Here is an 18,771-nt window from a genome sequence, read left to right as displayed (position 1 = left end):
AGATTCACATTTTTTGATAAGTGCATTAGGAAAAGTTTTGGAAAAGATATTCTAGTAATATTCAAACATAAGTTTCAGTCAGGGGACTTCCAGTGGCTAAGACTCCACATTGCCAATGCAGGGGGCCTAGGTTCAATCCCTGGTCAGGGAACTAGATCCCCCATGATCAAGCATAGCCAGATAAATAAACTTTTTTCAAAGTTCAGTTCAGAAAGATGTGACTGTAATCTAAAATGTTTGTCCTTCAAGTCACTGCTGGAGTTGAGAGAAACCTACCTAATGCCCATCTCTATCGCATGGGCAGAGGCACTGAACTAAGTCCTACCACACAGCTGGAGTCTGGCCTGCGAAGACTGTGCAGGGGGACAAGCAGATGCAAGGAAGCTAACATTTCTGAGTATCTCTTGGAGCTTAGAGTGAAAACATAAGATGTGGACCTGAACCTGAAAAACATGACTGGTAGCTGGAGTAAGATAAGAGCATAAACCAAAATTACAAAAGGTGCAGAGGGGGAAGGAAATGTGGAAACTGGCGGCTGCTGTTGGTGGAGGAAGATTAGGAAATGCCTGGCGTGCTCCAGAGAGACCAGCCTGTGACCCAATGTTCTTTTCAGATGATTCTGCAGCTGTGTGTGTGATGGGCTGCAGTAGACCTGGCTGGAGTCCTGAAAGGCCAGGCAAGAGGCAGGAAGGGGCCCAGGGAAGCAGCACAGGGTCCCTGAAGGGCTGTGGTGCTGAGGAAGGAGCCCAGTAGGACTGTCCGGTTTGGGTACCATAGGTCTGTCGAGGAGAGGGAGCAGAGAAAGGGTGCGGTTCTCTCTCGGCCTCGTGACCAAAGGGCTCTGCAGGGATGAGAGAAGACTCAGGGTATCCCTTGCTTTTGAAACTGATATGAAAGGAACACCTTGTTTCCCACCAGCCTCAGATTATGTGTCCTGGTTTGACGTGTACCCTGGGGTGTATCTGTGGACTCCAGTTCCCCATATAATAATACTTAACTCTGTTAGGACTTCAGAGCTAATCAAAGACCCTTAAAAATGTGCCAACAGCCCTTCATGAAGCCTGAAGCCTTCAATTAAATTAAACTGTCAGAAATAAAGCCCTGACAGAAGTGCCAAGGGCATGGGGGAACGGTGGAGCGGGGGGCGGTCAGTGTCAGCTCAGCAGCCAGAGCTCTGCTTTCACTTCCTATCAGGAAGAGCTCTTTCTGCGAAGGGGGACTCCAGTGGTATGGCCCCCCTCCACCGAGTCCTCTCACAGTCCTGAACCACTGCACACCTCCTGAGGCCAAAGTCTGGGAAGAGAAAGGGGCCCAGCTTCAATGAGAACACACAGGCCCCTTGTTCGCCAAGAAGTCTGCCCTGACTTCGGTGTCAGGGCCTCGTGCCAGGCAGGGCAGAACCCTCCTCCGACTGCAGCCTCTTCCTGCTGGTGGGGTGGGGGTGGGGAGGTGGAGCTGGCTGCTTTTAGAGAGCTCCCTCCCCAGGCTGTGGGGTGAGGACAGAATGGAGGGGGGCAACACTGAAGACAAAAGAAAGATGGGGCACTGACTTCACCCCCAGGCCTCCGAAAGGAGGAATGAAATGGCAAAAGGAAATAGCCTTTCTCCATCTCAGCCAACAGTCTGGGTGTCCTGGCTCCAGGTCTGTCTCTCTTCTGTGGCCCCAGCAGGAGGCACTGTAGTGCTTCTGAGACTAAAGAGGACCAACCCCACCCCTCATGCCTTGGACCCAGGCCCAGTGCTGGCCAAGGCCCATCTGGGTCATGCTCATCCCCCCAGACTCAGAGGGATGCTGCCATCCCTCTAGCCTCTCCAGGGCGTAAAGCCATGGCTGGAGGACACAGGGAGCCACGGAGGGAAAAAAAAAAAAAAAGTTTATTTAATCAGCCATTGAAGGCACCTGGTTTGAGTATAAAAAAGGGCAGTAAAATGGCAAATATACAGGGTTCATGATGGGTAGGAACATGGAGAGGTGGGGGGGAAGAGGCACATGGGGAGAAGGGGGCTGCGGAAATACCAGATCAGACTTCAGAACAAGCAGTCCTGGCCCCCGGCCACCCTTGGTACAGGCAGACAGACAAGACACACAACTCACACTCTCTGAGCCTAGGAACCCCTGCCACTCTGCCCGGGTAGGCATTGGTCAGAGCCAAGAGTGGGGGAGTGCACATGAGCAGAGACTGCGTCCCCTCCCTTGACTCTGACCCTCCAGCCCACAGGGCCCCCATGTTCATCCACAGAGGCTCCCTCCTTGGGGCCTGGATGCCGGGCCCAGCACAGGCCATGAGCAAGCAGAAGATGGCTAGACAAGAAAACCTCCAGAGGACCCCTGCCCACCCCCAAAGGGGAAGGCAGGAGCAGGCAGCCGGTGCCATCCTGCTGTCCATCCGCGGTCACACGATTGCCCGGAACAGGAAGGAGAAGACGGCCCCCAGGGCCAGGCCCAGGGACAGAAAGAAGGCCATGATGGCTCCAGCTGTCTCTGCCTCAGCCGGCTTCACTTTCCTAAAGGAGGGAGGGCGAGCTGACCTTAGGACGTCCCAACCCCAGTCCCCAGCTCCACCCAGAGCATCTCATTCTGCTGCCCACCTGACCTCCTCTCCCTCTTGGGGAGGGGGTGTGTCCTGGGGCTGTCTCTACCTTTCCCTGGGAGCCCCTCCTCCCCTCCCACTGCCTGGGCCCCCAGGGCCAATGGGCTCCTATCTCCGCCTGGAAACCCTGAGCTCCGTGATCAGGAGTCTCCTTCTGCCCACTCTCCCTCTGCTGAATGTCCCCGGCTGGAGCACGAGACCCCGCTAGAGGCCACCATACTCCCCACTCACTTGGGCCCAAAGCACATGCAGAGACTGGCGAGGTAGCCGTTGGAGAAGGCGAAGCCAGCCATGAAGATGATGTAAAAGGCGTCGTGGTCAAAGACCACAGGCATGTTGCGGCGGGGCTGGACGTTACACAGCAGCAGCAGGGGCACGAAGGCCAGCCGGGCCAGCACCAGGCTCGGCAGCCAGTAGCTGTCCTTCCCAGGCTGTGGGGATCAGGCCGTGTGGCGGTCAGGCTGGGCCAGCCCCCGGGGCTCCATTCGGAGGCCCTCAGGATCTGAATTGACACCTCCAAGCCTAGTTACCCTTGTAGGGTACTGATCGGGAGTGGCCATGGTAGATAGAGCCTTCTGGCCTTGTGCTATATCGTGACCTGGGTGCTGATTATCAGGAGTGTGTGTATGTTTGTGTGTGTGTGTGTGTGTAGTCATTAAACTATACATCTACATTTTACTACACAGATTATGTCTCAGTTTTTAAAAGCACGGTCCCCTTTCCACCATACTTTCTCGGTTCCCTCCCTGGGTGTCTCAGTCTGGACTCGCTCATCTCACAGGGGCTTGGTGACCCTCCTTCACTTACCCACATGGTGATGGCTGTGAGGCTCCGGCCCAGCCAGTCAAAGACATTGAAAGTCAAGAAACAGGACACAGGAATGAAGTAGGCCTCTGGAAGACAAAGAGTAGGTTAGGAGAGGGTTAATGGATCCAAGAAAGGCAGGATCTAGCAACCCTGATTCTCACTGGGACTTGGGTTTCCCAGCTGTGAAATGGGGGAGATGCTTCCAGGCCAGGGAAGGGTAACTGGACTAGCAGAGTCTGGCTGCGGAGGCAACAGCCCAGGGTCCCCTCTCCCAGGCTCCTAGCCCTGCTCTCGAGTCCCTGTCCTTCCCCATCCTGGGAACCCATGGTTTCCTCACTCCAGGCGCTGGTGCCCTCAATGGTGGATTCGACCTCAGCTGTCACAGCAGGAAATATCCCAATGGTGATGGTGAAGACGAAGCAGACGGAGAAAGCCGGGACTAAGATCTGGAGGAAACGGACCCTGGTCTGTGTCTTCATGGTGGTTGTGCATCATTAAAGAACCAAGATTCCCCAATACACACACATGCGCGCACACATACATGCAGGAAAATCCAGGAAAGTGGCCAGTCTCCAGTCAGAAAGGGAGGGGATGGGCATGGGGTGGGAAAGGAACAGAAAAAAAGGGAAGTAAGGGAGGGGTAGAAGGCAGGATGCCCCAGCCCCACATACACTTTTGAGGATTGCGCGGACAGAGTGGCTTTCGTTGGCGGGCTGAGAGCTTGAGGCTGAGAATCCGGTCTCCTCTTGGCCTGTTTTTGATTCCTCTCCTGGGGGGTGACAGGTGGTGGGAGGGTCTCCAAGTTGTGAGAGGAACAGAGCAACAGGAACTGACACAACCCCCAAAAGGGCTGAGGTCAGCTGGGGGTGGACACCCCCTTAACCAGTGCACAGCCCCACCCAAGGCTTAGTCCAGATGGCCTCCCACTCCCCCTGCCCAAGTCCTCTGGGTCCTGACCTCTCCCAGGAGTCTCAGGTCAGGTCACACCCTGCCCAAAAATCCGTAATTGCTTCCTAGTTGCATTCAAGGCCACCCAGGATCTCCCCCAGCTTCCTCTAGCCCAGGCCTTGTTTACTGGTGTTACCCCCCTACCCCCATCCCTCTGGCATCACTGCAGGAGGCTCATTCTTGCCCCCAGCTCATGCTGCCCCCCTGCTGAGCAGCCATCCTTCGTGCCCGCTTCCTCAGGTTCTTCAAACCTTTACTAATGAGGTCCAGCTTGGTCTCCTGCTCCCCGGGCCCTTCAAGCTTGAGCTGCCGGTAATAGCGGTAGAATTCCTATCAAGTGAGGGAAGGTGGATTCAGAAGCAGAATCTCCAAGCTTCTCCCTCTCACAGGTTTCGTCCCCTTGGTCTGGAGCCCTCCCAGCCAAGAACTCCAAATCTGGGATTCGAGTGCTCACCAGCCTCGGCAGGCCCAGATAACAGACGATGGTCAAAATGATAACTCCACAGGCTGTGATAAAATAGCCGAAGGCACTTTCCGACAGCTCGGAGCCACCTGGGACAGAGGGTGTCAGTGATCAGAGGTTGCCCCATCCCCTCCTCCCCGCAACCACCAGGGTGACAGGCAGACAGATGGCAGGACTTACTGGCGATGGCGCAGATCATGGCCACGGAGGCGAAGAAGCCTGCCAGGCCCTGGCCACTCATGATGGGGGCTGTGTAGCTGGCGGGCAGGAGGCCAGCCAGGCCAAACAGGCTGCCCTGCAGGATGGCGCCAAAAGCTGTGCAACAGGGTGGACAGCAGAAGGGAGAGGGGAGCCGGATGGGTCATGGGGCCTCTGCAATTCCTGCTTGACTCCCAGTCAGTCCTGACGCTGAGCGGCCCTTTTCTTCCCACTCCCAGGGCCCCCTCTCCCAGACCTGGTCCCTCCCTGCTCAGGCTCTTGAATCCTCACCACCCAGAGGGAGGAAAACATTCCTCTCTGACCAACCATGGGACTTCTGCCCAGGTCCCCACCCAGCCCCGCTTACAGTTAATGAGCATGATCTTGATCATGGTGATGACAAAGAAGGGCAGTGGGTCTAAGGGCACCTTCACCAGGATGGCAGTGATCAGGAACACCAACAGGATGGCCACCAGGGTGCCCAGGATCCGCACAGACTGGGGGATCCTGTCGGAGAGGAGGCAGTGGCAGAGATGGGTGGTGAAGCCGGGTGCCCGGCCCAGGGAGGGCAGGAGGCAGTGAGGGGGTCAGGGTGGGGGCCTGGGGACTCACCTTTGATGCAGGAAGGAGTTAAGGCAGGTGAAGATCAGCAGGGGCACCATGGCACATAAGGTCATGACGTTGTTGAAGATGGCGCTGAGATGGTTCCGCTCTGGCGAGGGTGCCAGGGTGCTGGCCGAGGCCTGGGTGTCGTTGAAGATGGTGCTGAGATGGTTCCGCTCTGGCGAGGGTGCCAGGGTGATGGCCGAGGCCTGGATGTCCTTGCTTACTTCAGCAGGGGCCAAGGACATATTCTGGGACACATCCAGGCGGTTTGTGAAATACTGTGAGGGTTGCAGAGAGGAGTGTTGGCACCTTTCACCCTGTGCCTGCAAGCACGTATCCAGGCCCTAAATGCCCAGTGGATGAGCCCCGGGGAGCCCATTCCCACATCTCACCTTAGTGGCTGTCATGAAGAAATTCCAGGGCAGCAGCGTCCCCAGACCCAGTACAAAGAAAATAAGCCAGACGGCTTTGTACCTGGGGATGGCAGAGGCAAGTGGGGCCAGGTGACCCACCATCCCACCTTCCTTCCCAAATCAAACCTGGGGCGGCCCCACCCCCTTCCATCTCTCCAGCTGTCCCAGGGTGCAGAGCGTGCAGAGGAGGAGGTAGCCTGGGATGGGGAAAAGGGGCACAGATAAGTCCCGAGAGGGAGGGGGACCAGGGACACAGGACCGAAGGGCATGGCCAGAAGGACCTTGGTTCTCAGTCCCAAAGACTCAAGGGACCCTGCAGGCTTGGGAACCGATGTGACCCACACATCCAGAGGTGGTTTTGGAAATCTTGCTAAAGGCTGGGGGGGTGGGCGGGTAAGTGAGAAAGCAAAACACAAGTCTTCTACCCCCGCTGGGCAGGCTGGAAGTGATGACACTGTCTGGGCAGGGCTGTGTGGCTTTCCAAAGAGGAATCTGAGGTCAGGAAACTCCCAGACCATTCTGGATCTAAGAGGACAGGGATGCGGGTCCCTGGGACAGCTGGGAAGTGAGGGAGCTGTTTTTTCCTGGCCCAGACAGAACCAGCTTTGTAGGCTGCACCACATAGGAGGCCAGGAGGGATGGGCCACAGGACATCATCTGGGCTCCAGTGTGTAACTAAAAGCCTCCCAGCCTCGGTCAGGACACTCACTTGCCCCAAGCCCTACACCTCAGGGCCTGTCTGGGATGGGACAGCTTCTCCCAGGCACCCCTGTGGTCCCCAAACGTGTCTGCCATACTTTCTCCAGTGTCCACACCTGCTGTCTTCACAGAGCTGCCAGGGACAAGCCCAGGGCAATGAGGAGACTGGTCAGGCCAGAGAGCAGGGCCTGGCCCCACAGGGCGGGTGCCTGGGTGGGTGTCCCAGGTGGGCAGGTCTGAGTCCTGACAACTGCAGCCCCCTCCCACTTCCCTCCTGTAGTCCCCACCCTGAGGACGAGAGGTGAGGCCTGGATTCAGAGGCCCAAATGAAGGGAGTAACTCCCAGCCAAGGTCCCACAGGATAGGGACCCAGCGTGGGACCACTGGAGAAGGCGGAGGGGTTCAGAGGGCTGCCACCAGAATGGGGGTGCTGGGATGGGGTGGCAGGCAGCCTGGGAACAAAGGACACCAGGGAGGGACCCAAGCAAACAACCACTGGGGCCTGTACTTGCTACGTCTCCTTAAATTCCCTCCCATCCAAGTAAACCTCACCTCTGCTTCACAAGCGGGAGGCGGGCCCAGAGAGAGAAAGCTAAGTGCCTAAGGCCCCACCGCCAGAAGTGGCCAGAAGTGGCCTAAGGGATGAGCAGGGGATGGGGCTGGGGGACTGCGATGGGAAGATGTTTTGGGCACCAGGCATGGCTTCATCAACTTTCTTGGGGTCTAGACTCCTGGAAGAATTTGAATCCAGCTACAGTCTCTTCCCCCAGAATACACACACATGGCCACAGCTGTGGGTCTAACTGGAGGGAAGTCCTAGGCTCCGGAGGTGGGGAAGTGAGAGGGAGGTCAGAGTGAGGAACAGGGCAGGCCAAAGTGATCTGAGGCCAAGGCCAGCTCCATCAGCTGGCCAGCCTGGAAATGAGGGGTGCTGCCAAACGTCTCCCTGCGGTGCTGGCGGGAGGAGCTGGAAGCTGCCGAAGAGCAACACTGGGAACTCTGACAGGCCAGGGAGGGGCTGCCACCACCACCCTGGGCCTCCCCGGAGACACCACTCTCAGCACGCAGCCACGACACGCAGGGCCCCCTGATGCAAACGTGACTCGTAGCTACCTGGCTGGAAGGCTCATCGGCAGTGGAAATCCCAAATTCTAAAGGATACAGCACCCAGCCCCCCTGGAGACCCATTCCCACTCCCCTGGATCCGCAGCCCAGGTCCCCCTCCCTGGTACCTGTCCTGAGGCTGGTGACTGGTTGTCATGGTGACGGTGTTCTTGGTTATGCCTGGCTGACAGCTTCCTCCCTCCGGTGCTTGCTGGGGACAGAAGCAGTGTGAGGCCCTGTCGTGGCCCTGCTTCCCTACAGGCCTCTTCAGACTCTTGGTGGGGGTGGGCGGACAGAGCAGGCAGGCTGCAGAGTCCCGAAGGCCCCGCTCCTGACTCTGCCTCTCAAGGCTGCTCCTTTTGACCCCCTCAGGCCGTCCCGCTGAGCCCCTCTGCCTGCTCAGACGCTACCTGGCTCCCAGCCTGGCCTGGCCACTGCCTCCGCTATTTTTATCCAGCAGCCGAGGCTGTCTGTGAGCAGGGAAACAGGGGTGGGTGGAGAGCAGGAGAGGAGGAGGAGGAGGAATTATGGCTGAGAAGGGAAAAAAACAGGCAAAGGCATGAGGGGGGTCATGAGAGGATGAGAGGGGTCAGGGACAGTGACACGCTGGAAGTGGGGACAGAGGAGAGGAACAGAAAAGAGATAAGGGTGAAGAGGGAGGGAGGGAGGAGGACGCAAAACAAACAGATCTGCTGCAGCAGCAGCAGCAGCCTCAGGCGTGATGACCAGGCCAGCCAAAGAGGCCGGCCTGCCTCCCTCCCTCCCTTCCGGGGCAGCCTCCCTCCCTCCCGGGGCAGCCTCCCTCCCCGGGGCTCTCCCTCTGATCTCTCTGCTCTCCTGAGGAGCCCTTGGGCTCATGGCTAGGGTAGGCTCTGGAAAGCCTGTCCCCTCCTGCAGGCACCCCAGATGCCAGCCTCTCTGTGGGTGGCACCTTAACCATCCTTTCCAGCCAATGCCCAGAGGTTTCCTGGTTCCTGGCCCGTTTTCCAGGAAAACACTTCAGGATGGGCGTGGGGACACAGCTGCTCCCTTGACCCCCGGGACATCCCATCCCCCCTCCCTACTGGGTTCCTCTCTGACTCATTCCCAGGCCCCTGGCTTCTTCCCCTTTCTGAGAGCAAAGTTGGAGGCAAGATGGAGGGATGGGAGCATGGGCCTGCCCAGTTCCCAGCCTCCCCACTTCGTACCCCTTCCCTGCTCCCCGCTCAGGCAGGGGCGGGGGCGGGGGGGGCATGGCTCCCTGGCACTAGGAAAGGAATCAGCTTTCCCTTGGATGGCATGGAAAGCCAGGCAGGGGTGTGCGGGCCTGTCCCCCCTTGTGCGAGCTCTGGAGCCAGCTCTGCCGTTCTGGTTGAGGACTGGCTTCCTCGCCCACCTGGACCAGCACTCACCGGATGCCCAGACTTGCCAGCAGAGGAGTCGGGGCAGAGGGGGCCCGGGCGGTCTGTGGGAGGTGGTCCTAGCTCAGATGCAGGCGGCAGGTCTTGTCCATGGGCTCCTCCTGAATAAGGGTCCAGAGTGAAAATTGTGGCAGTGGGTGTATCGGGAGAGAATCCCCTAGGTCCTGCTGGGGGATGGAGCACCTCCATTCTGAGAAGCCTTCTGCACTAACACAGCCAGGGAGATAAAACCCAGCCCTTATCTCCCACCAGCAGTCTCAGCAGGGGAGCTGAGGGGGTGGGTCAACTCCCAGGTGCAGCCAGTACTCCAGGCCCCAGCCTGAGATGGACAGCCCTGGGGACTCTGAGAAAGGACCTGGACAGGCCTTTCTGCTCCTCCCAAAAATTCCTCTCCACCCCTCCCTGCGTCAACTCCAGCCTCTCCGAAGGCCTTCCTCCCTCCCTCCCCCCACCACACCTGGACAACAGCACAAGGAGGGGAGAGGCAGACCCAGACACCCCAGAAGGAGGCAGAGGGAGTCTTTCATTCTTTCTTCCTTTCCACAAATATTTACCGAGGACCCCTGCATGCCAGCCAGGCAATGTTCTAGGCACTTGGGAGAGTGGTGAATGACAGTTTTTACATTTTCTAGAAGGATGGGGGGGGCGGCCAGTGAGAGGGCTCTACTCTGGGGGGTGGGCAGAGGAGGGGAGGGACTCATGTTTTCTATTAGGTAGAAGAAGGGAAACCCCCAGCTTCTCATTTCAGCCAACCCTGTGCTCCACCCACAGGCAAGATTCCTGGCAGTAAAGAGCAGGTGCAGTTTCAACACAGGTGGAGACCCGGGTGGCGAACAGAGTATCTCTTCTTTCTCAGGAAAATCTGTCTTAGGCTTAGGAGTATTCCCTTCTGCCCTCTGGCCCTCCTCTTCACCGCCCCCAGCCCCACCCCACCTCCCGCCAGCTACACCCCTGCTCTCTGTTCTTGGCTGCTCCCAACCCCAGCCCTGGGTACAACTCAACTCCAGGGGCACCCCACTCCTCCTGCCCACATCCTGAAGGTCAGTCACCCCTTTTGCTTTTGTCTGCCTTGGCCCAATCAGGGATTTGATACCAGTTCAGAACATCTGGTTTCCCTCCAGCCATGCCCTGGCCTGCCCAGATGGGGCCCTGATAGCAGCCACCAAACTGGGCACCTCCCCAGCCCCCCTAGCCCCCAACACCTCTCACCCACGCCAGCTTCTAGAGACATCTCTATGGTAGCATCAAATTCACCACTTCCCTGGATCCCATATGGGGCAGCCACTACCTGCAGATACCCTCTCTGGCCCTTGGCTGCCTTCACAACCACCATAAGCTAATATAGATTGTCTCCATTGAACAAATGAGGACAGCTGAAGTTCAGAAAGGTTGAATCATTTGCCTAAGGCAACAGAGCTAGTGAACGAGTGAGTTGGAATTCAAACTCAATGTGAATGAAGTTCACTCTAGGCTCCTTTTGGGGTGGGGAGGGAGGTTTAAATAAAGGCTGCTTCCCAGCCAGCCTCATATACTGGGAGGTGGAGTAACTCTACTCCAACTAAAGGGTTAAAAATAAGGTGGGGGTCAGGTCATCTCCAGTCTGACCTGTGTCGGGTGTAAGGCGCTCCCCCACCGCATTACACACACATCCTGGCAAAGAGAGCTCACACAGACAGGAAGACAAGGCAAGAGGATCTGGAGGTGACCGGGACCGAGAGGAACGGGCATACGAGTGGCCCCAACAGGGGTGAGGGGCAGGGGTGGGAGCAGCCTTCATCCGCCACAGCCCTCCCCTGGGAAGAAAATATAGGATGTCCTTTAAGTGAAGCAAGGGTGTTCTCTCTGGGAATTACCGAGGACGCGCCCAGGAAGGGAGGCCAGGTACACGGGTTCGGCCAATGAGAGGCCGGGTGTTAAAGAGACAGCGCTTCCACCTCTATTCCGCGTGCTCTCCTGTCCACTCCCCGCACCCGGCGCAGTTAACGGTGCGGGCCCCTCCCCGGTACCAACGACGAGATTGATCGAGATTAACCTTCAACTCGCCCGCCCCTTGGGGAGGTCAGCTCGGCGACAGGCAGTTTCAGGCCCGGTAGCCAGGTCGTCCCCGCCTGCTGGGGTCCAGGTCCCCGCACAGTAACCCTACGCCCTGGCCCCGGCGCGCCACTTGCTGCGCGGCTCCGCACGGGGGCCCCACCCAGCATCCCCCGGTCCCGGCGGCGCAGCTGCCAGGCCCAGCCTCCCTGCCCTCGTGGCAGCAGGCAAAAGCGGCGCGCCTTCGGCCCCGGCGACCCCCGGCCCCCCCAGTTTCCCGACCCCCTCCCACCCCCTGGGCAGCACCTGCTGGGAAGGAGTGCTCCCGCGTGGAGGTCTGCGCGCTCTCCCGGGCCGCTTCCCGCGCCCGCCCGAGCACATTCAAACCCGCCCTCCGCTCGCCCCGCCCCGGCGCGCCCCCGCCCGCGTCCGCTCCCCGGCGCCGGCCGCGGCCCCGCCCCGCCCCCGCCCCCGCCCCGCCCCCGCCCCCGCCCCGCCCCCGCCCCGCCCCGCCCCCCGCACACCAGCCCGGAGCAACGAGGGACTCCCAGAACCGAGACCCCATACCTGCCTGGCCCACACTTTGTACTATTTCTGTAGACTGGACCTCTGGGGGCCCTGCCTCGCCAAACGCTGCCGCATCACGGAGCACGTGGGGCTGAGTATATCCCTGGTCTCCTCGCCGGGGTTACACAAACTCCCACGCGGCCGTCTCGGGACTCTCCCAGCGACAAACCTGCTCAGGCAGATCCGGAGCCCCCCACCCCCACCCCCGCCCAGTCCAAACACCGTCTCAGATGTTCCGTTATGGCTCGCGAAGCTGCCTCCTACATACACCACTCTCACACCGCACCTTTTTCCTTCCCGGCGCCCCCTTTTCAGTGCCACTTTCTTCGTTTGGAACTATCCTCTCAGCCCCCATGCCAGGGCATCCCTCTGACGGAATCAGTATGATGTGTGACCAGGGTTTTTCCACCTCTAACACTTACAGATCCGCACACCCACAACTGTGATTTAGAGAGGTATGTGTGTGCGGGCGGGGGGGGGGGGCGGAGAAGGTTGGGGGGGGGGTGTCAGCCCTACTGTAGCCCTCTCATGATTCACCCTTTCTAAATCCAGAACTTTGGGAAAGCTAAGGCACTGCTGGGAACGGGAAAAGTCTTACATCCTGAGTGAATCCTGTAACCCTGATACTCAGGGAAGGAAGCCTTGCTGAGCCCCACATCTTTCCAATCTGAGGAGGAAGGGGGTGGGCACGCTGAAGGATGATTGGTCCTTCTTGTACCTGCAAGGAGGGAGGAAGGATTCCCTCCTTTTTGGCTGGTCAGTAAATTTGGGGGACAGGGGAATCACTGCCCCTGCAGCAGCCCTCAGTACAGGAGGACAATCCAAAGGCTAGAGAGATACTGAGGACAGAAAATCCAGTCCAGTCTCACTCTGTTAACCCAATTACCCAAGAGGCCTTTACCCTGGAGAAAGTCACAGACACTAATTAACAATTAGCAGTACTAACATCATAGGGATAAGGGAGAGTCACACTCTCTCTCCAGTGAACAGACTGGGCTTTGAGGCAAAGGGTAATTTTTCTTCTTAGGACTGATCAGTGGATTCACCCCAAGATACTCAGAAGAGCTGTTGCCAGCCTACTGGCTCAGAGACCCACAGAGACATGACACACCATCATCCCTCGGCCTTAACCAGCAGAGGGCAGGAAGAGGGGTATGAGTAGTGTTTTTCTAGGCACTGCCCCACAGCTTGAGGGCAGCTTCATGTCTGGGTCTCCCCCACCCCATTCCTACCCTGTGTTTGTCCAGCCTCTCTCTTCCTCTCTGGCCCTCCTCTCCCCTTTTTCTTGGCCCCTGTCTCTCTGCCCATCCTCATTTCCCGTCTCTGAGCCTGTGGGGGTGGCAGGCTTTAGTGGCCAAATGGATCCGGCATGCATGGCCAGGCTGGTGGCTAGTGGCTGCAGTTGTGTGCAAAGGGGGCTGGAAGCGGAAAGAGATTGGGAGGAAGTGGTGAGGGTCCCAGACTAGACAGGGGAAGGCTGGTTCCCCTCCCCACCCCCGCTGAAGCCTAGCCTGCTAGTAGATGGCAACAGGCAGGGCTGTTATTGCTGGACAGAAGCCTGGCTGGCACTCTCCTTGCCTGGGCCCCCAGCCAGCACCCACACCCCTCCAGCACCGCCTCTCTATGCAGGGATGGTTGCTGAGGGCCAGGGCCCTCTGCTGGACAGCCTTGGAGCCCAACTCACAGTGGCCTGTGCCCACCAGGCCCAGCCAGTGCTTGTCATTCGCTGCCCAATCTTTTGGCTCCCTCAAGTCCCGGGTACAGGAGTAGGGTGTGAAGTGCTGATCCAGCTGCACCCCCACCCCCACCCGATCCCCCACCTCTGTGAAGCTGTGACTTGTGACTCCCTCCTCCCCCTTCCAGGCCCCAAGGGTGCCTCATCACCTCACACACACAGTCCTGTCTTTTCCTAGCCCTGCCTCCATCTGTGTTTGCTTTAAGTGTGTTTGCTTGGCTCTGCAGTTTGTCACCAACGTGTCTCATGACTGTATGTTCTCAGTTGTGTTTGTGACTCTACCTCCATGGCCTTGTGGCAGGGCTGGGGCCAGAGAGAGGCCAAAGAGGCAACTTGGCTGAGGTGCAATATTTAAGGGGGAGCCCAAATATTCCAGAATCTGGATAAATAATGTTTTAATGCAATATTAAAAAAAAAAATCAAAGTGAATGCAAGAAACAAAAATCCATGACGAACAAAATATCAGCTAAGATGAAGACAGAATCCAGCCCTCTAGGTCAGATACCTCAAGTCCCTCACCTTCCTTATCGGGTGTGTAAGGGGGTCAGGGTTCAAGAAGACTGGATTTGGTTTTCCAGCTTCATGTCTCAGACCTCTGCCCCATCCTTTGCTCTGAGGTCTCTGACCCTGAACACATCTGCAAGTGATTAGGGGAGGGCAGTCATCTCACCACGGCCACCACGGCCTCCAAAGTCCAGGGAAATGATCTCCGCCGGAAACCGCAGATGTAAACTCGGTTGATTTCCACCACCCCACGAGAGCCCCGCCCACTACGTTCTCCGTCCCGCCCCGCCCGCCGGGGAAACAGCAGGCCCCGCCCCCTCGCCGCTGCCCGCCGCTGCCCGCCGCTGCCCGCCTCTGCTGCCCGCGCACCTGCTGGGACTTCCGAGGGGGCCTTCGGTGTCGGGGAGCGGGGACGGAAGTTCCCAGGCCAGCTGGCCCCTGGTCCCCGTTTGGTCTCCTCCCTGCGGGACTGGTGTCGTCGCCGTGGCCGGAAACTGCCGACCGCGCCGGGTCTGACGGGTCTGTGGCATCGGACGGGGAAGGGGCTGCAGCGTACTACCCCGGCGTCCGCCCCGCGCACGGTTGCAGACTCCCGAGAGGAACTCTCCGGGAGGCCAGCGGGAGGAGAAGCCTGGAGCGGGCTGAATAAATAAGACGCCTGGGCCCTTGGAAGGGACCAGGGGTACGAATACCCTTCACCTCGCCCCTCCCCAGGCCACCTTTCTGAGTGGGCGGGGGGGGGCCGAGCACGTGCCCTGGCTTTTGATGACTCCTGGAGGAAGCAGATGGTGTCCGCGTGTGGGGAGGCGGGGTCTGGCGGAAAGCCCCGCGGGGCCGGCTTGGGGGCCAACAGCTCTGATCTCGACTCTTCCCCCCTCCCAGGCCAGCCTTCTAACGGGGTGTGCAGACAGGGTGAGGGTCCTGAAAGGGGCTTGTCGCCTGTCGTCCTCAGTTTACCGCTTTGAACCCGGAGCCCAAGGCTGGGTGGAGGCAGGTAGGAGGGAGGAGTGTTGCAGGAGAATAGTAAGCAAATTATCTGGAGGCTGGTATGCAAAATGCCTCTGACAACTCTTGTTTGAGATCCCCGAGGGGCCTCCCACTGGAGAGGAGAAATGAAGAGGTGAATTCCTCAGATTACACCCCACCTACCCTGTGCCCCCTAGATCCCATCCTGGGCAGAGTACCCCTCAGGGGTGTGCATCTCTAGGCTGCTTCTTGGGTTGGGGGGGCTGCCCACAGGGTCCGTCCAAAAACAAATCTCCCTCTTCCCACACCACTAACTGAGAAGAGTGTCCATACTCGCTGGAGGACATTAACCTCCTTACCTTGAGCTGCCAGCAAGACCCAAGACTGCTGACTCTCAGTGTGAGACATTCAAGTTAGAAAAAGAAACAGCTTTCAGGGCATTGAGACTGAGAGGGACAATGACAGAGGTAGCAAAAGGAAGGCTTGAGGTGTTCCCGCACCCGTCTCCTCTGGACAGTTTCGACTGTCCTGCAGTGCAGGAGTGTGACAGGACTGTCAAAGGCATCCTAAGCATTAAAGGCAACAAATATTTATTGAGCCCCTATCGCATACTGGGCTTTGGGGGCAGGACTAACTCCCTAGGGAACCAAGTTCTTATTATATGGGAAATCTCAAACCAGAGACACTCTGGATTAGCCAAATTGTCCATTGTCCCAGGGTTAAGCATTGTCCCCCATTGGATCTCCCGTCTCCGATTGCCTGGGGGTGGGAGTGGTGGAGGAGTGTCAGTTCCCCTCCCACCAGAGGCCAGAGGTGATTAGAAAAGGTCTTGGGAAGAATGCAGGGAGGGAGGGACAGTGATCTGTTTTCTGCTAGAAGCAGAGCATCCTTCCAATCCTTTCTGCTGGGCGAGGGGGAGGCATGTCCTAGCTGGACCCCTCTCATGCTCTGTTCCCCCACCACGTCTTCTGCCCACTGGGCAGGCTGTAGTCAGTGATGGGGCCAGGACTGTCTTACTCCAAAATAAAGTATTTCAGGGGGCACAGCTGCTACCAGGATTCATGGCCTCATTTTTGGGAGGCTAGCCTCTCCCTCCTCTCCAGGCGGGCCACTCTGGAAGCCTCCCCGGCATCCGGCGGGCGTCTCTGACTGAGGACGAACAGCAGACAACCCAGCAAAGCCTCTCGCAGATCCTGGGAGCCCAGGCGATGGGCCAGCCGGCGCAGCAGGGGCAGGAGGTGCTGGCGGACCAGGCGGGCAGCAGGCAGCAGCAGGCGGGCCAGCAGCGTGCGGAGCAGCAGCGGGAGCAGCGGAGCGGGCATGGCTGGCGACGTGCAAGGCAATCCAGACTCCGGGCTCTCCTTTCTGCTCCCTTCTCACCTGGCAAAGACACGAGGAGGTGGGCAGGAGTAGACTCCCGCTTCAATTTACACCTGCCAGCCCCCAGATCTCAGTTCATGGGTCGTTTTAGCTTTCCGGAAGCCCTTTCAATGGGAAGGGTGGCTGGGGCCGGAGGATTCTCATCACAGCACGGATGGAGACGGAGCCAAGGCAAGAGTGAAGCCCGCGCTGGGACCTCCAACTTGCCATTCCCACCCACTGGGGCTCCTGTCCCTGGAATCCTCCCTTCCATCAGTCACCCGCTCCTTCTGCACTCCCTCAGTCACCTGGCATTCCCTAACCCCTCTGCCTCAATCCAGCAGGAGTTCTTCCCTAGACAATTCAAAGTTCACTTTTCAGGGACCTTGATCCAGCCAGACCTGACGCTTCCTACCCTCCCAGTTCCCCATCCCACCCATGGGCAGCAGCTCTCACCAGTCAGAATTGCTGTTCAGCATCAGTGTCTGGCTGAATTTGCCTGTAGGGGCCACATCCTCACTGAACACTACGCAAGGCTGCCCCACCCCGCTCAGCCCCACCCAGAACAGCTTGCCTGGGTTGGAGCAAGGGAGAGACAGCTGTGTTCTGGTATCTGATAGATGAAGGGAGGGAGCAGCTGGGCTGGAAGAAGAGATGCAGTAATTTCTCCTGCCGGATGCAGACCTCAGAGTCTAAACCCAGACTGCACTTTCTAATGGTGTGATCTGAGGTATGTTGATTCTTCTAGGTTCCAGTCACTTCATCTGTTACCTCAATAATTAGAAGGAGTAACTGAAATGGGACAATGTATGAGACCCACTGACCCGAACCTCAGAAGCAGTAAGGCTGCAACCCACACACCGGGCATGCTCAGAGCAGCTGAGACAGAGAATAGGACTGGGGCAGGCATTGTGGTCTGTCTCCTGGGGAGTGGAGAAGTGGGGTCAGAGTCCATATCACAGCTGGACACAGCTGGGTGGGACTCCCACTCAGGGATGGGAAGAGGCATACCCACATCAGGACCCTCTCCATGTTTTTCCCTGGAAGAAATGGAGTTCCATAAGATAGCTAGGCAGAGACGGTCCAGATTTGTTTTATTTTGTTTTTAAATACCTCATACTGACATGTGCACACTGCTATATTTGAAATAGATAGCCAACAACCACCCGCTTACAGTACAGGAAGCTCTGCTCAATGCTCTGTAATAACCTAAATGGGAAAAAAATAGAAAAATAATTTTTTTGTATATGAATACATATATATATATATATTCAGGTATAAAATATGTATACCTGAATCACTTTGCTATACACCCAAAACTACACAATCTTCTTAATCAACTATACTCCAGTATAAAATAAAAATTTTTAAAAATAGTGAAAGATAAATTCCTCATTCTTCTACTTCCTAAAATTGGTATAATTTCTGCCTTGATGGACTCAGATGAGATAATGGCCATGGAAGTGTTTTGTAGAATAAGGACATGGGAAAAATCATTTATCATCGACCCGTCACCACCCACCATTAACATCATCATGATCTCCATGTCTCCACCCTCAACAACCTTGAAGAAAGAAAACTTTCAAATTTGTTAAAAAGGTCTGTCCTCCTCCTACCCAGAGGAAGGAGGGGGTGGGGGGCAGCTAGAGTACAGATGTATAGATGTGGTCTTCCTTTCCTTCCTGTCCCTTCCAGAGGAGTTGTGATGGTCAGTGTCTTCCCTGGACTATGGTTGGGACATGTATTGAGTACATGTGTGTGTCATGCCTGTGAGTTCATTTTGTTGTTGTTGAGTCGCTCGGTGGTATCTGACTCTTTGTGACCCCATGGACTGCAGCACTCCAGGCTTCCCTGTCCTTCACCATCTCCTGGAGTTTGCTCAAACTCATGTCCATTGAGTTGGTGATGCCATCCAACCATCTCATCCTCTGTTGCCCCTTTCTCCTTCACCCTCAATTTTTTCCCATTATCAGGGTCTTTTCCAATGAGAAGGCTTTTCACATCAGATGGCCAAAGTATTAGAGCTTCAGCATCAGTCCTTCCAATGCATATCCAGTATTGATTTCCTTTAGGATTGACTGGTTTGATCTTGCTGTCCAAGGGACTCTCAAGAGACTTCTCCAACACCACAGTTCAAAGGCATCAATTCTTCGGTGCTCAGCCTTTTTTTATGGTCCTGCTCTCATATCCGTTCATCTCATATCCTGCTCTCATTTCTGACTGCTGGAAAAACCACAGCTTTGACTACATGGACCCTTGTAGGCAAAGTAATATCTCTGCTTTTTAATATGCTGTCTAGGTTTGTCATTGCTTTTCTTCCAAGGAGCAGGCAAGGAGTTTGTGATCTCACTCAATTTTCACCATTGCTCTTCAGGGAAAT

General features: G+C 57.0%; 2 protein-coding genes and 1 long non-coding RNA gene across 17 annotated transcripts; 1 reads left to right on the top strand and 2 right to left on the bottom strand.

Annotated features, from left to right (window-relative positions):
- Positions 1-1,855: 1,855 nt before the first annotated feature.
- SLC29A1 (solute carrier family 29 member 1 (Augustine blood group)) lies at positions 1,856-15,148 on the bottom strand. Of its 15 annotated transcripts, none has more exons than XM_081518947.1 (15): positions 14,436-15,029; positions 9,221-9,330; positions 7,958-8,040; positions 6,006-6,087; positions 5,820-5,891; positions 5,620-5,750; positions 5,375-5,514; positions 4,990-5,124; positions 4,801-4,898; positions 4,598-4,676; positions 4,070-4,167; positions 3,736-3,844; positions 3,399-3,484; positions 2,823-3,022; positions 1,856-2,505 (listed from the first exon to the last, which is right to left on the bottom strand). In XM_081518947.1, exons 3-15 carry the CDS (start codon positions 7,984-7,986, stop codon positions 2,394-2,396), a joined length of 1,371 nt encoding a protein of 456 aa, XP_081375073.1. In that variant the 5' UTR covers positions 7,987-8,040; positions 9,221-9,330; positions 14,436-15,029; the 3' UTR covers positions 1,856-2,393. The 15 variants fall into 15 exon arrangements, with proteins under 15 accessions (XP_081375073.1, XP_081375080.1, XP_081375072.1 ...); XM_081518954.1 differs by lacking the exon at positions 14,436-15,029 and adding an exon at positions 11,567-11,649; XM_081518946.1 differs by lacking the exon at positions 14,436-15,029 and adding an exon at positions 11,262-11,471.
- LOC145516934 (uncharacterized) lies at positions 11,192-14,006 on the top strand. The gene is made up of 3 exons (XR_014061867.1): positions 11,192-11,287; positions 12,143-12,282; positions 12,855-14,006. It is a non-coding gene; the product is annotated as an uncharacterized LOC145516934 (long non-coding RNA).
- A 453-nt stretch (positions 15,149-15,601) lies between the features above and the next one.
- MYMX (myomixer, myoblast fusion factor) lies at positions 15,602-16,354 on the bottom strand. Its single transcript, XM_081518960.1, has one exon. It carries the CDS (start codon positions 16,352-16,354, stop codon positions 16,100-16,102), a length of 255 nt encoding a protein of 84 aa, XP_081375086.1. The 3' UTR covers positions 15,602-16,099.
- Between the last annotated feature and the right edge of the window lie 2,417 nt (positions 16,355-18,771).

Source organism: Giraffa tippelskirchi, chromosome 8 (assembly GCF_054371585.1).
Source record: "Giraffa tippelskirchi isolate mGirTip1 chromosome 8, T2T-mGirTip1v1.2.pri, whole genome shotgun sequence".
NCBI lineage: Eukaryota > Metazoa > Chordata > Mammalia > Artiodactyla > Giraffidae > Giraffa > Giraffa tippelskirchi.
The sequence above is the reverse complement of the archived record's forward strand: the minus strand, read 5'-3'. Positions and strand labels throughout refer to the sequence as shown.

What these genes read in the sequence shown, in the direction of transcription:
- SLC29A1 (XM_081518944.1), bottom strand. Translation starts at nt 11,430, where the DNA reads ATGCTGGGTGGGGCCCCCGTGCGGAGCCGCGCAGCAAGTGGCGCGCCG. An exon ending in CATGATCTGCGCCATCGCCA is followed by an intron (nt 4,899 to 4,989) that starts GTAAGTCCTGCC and finishes CCTCTGTCCCAG; the next exon opens with GTGGCTCCGAGCTGTCGGAA. An exon ending in TGAGGGCACCAGCGCCTGGA is followed by an intron (nt 3,485 to 3,735) that starts GTGAGGAAACCA and finishes TTTGTCTTCCAG; the next exon opens with AGGCCTACTTCATTCCTGTG.
- MYMX (XM_081518960.1), bottom strand. Translation starts at nt 16,354, where the DNA reads ATGCCCGCTCCGCTGCTCCCGCTGCTGCTCCGCACGCTGCTGGCCCGC.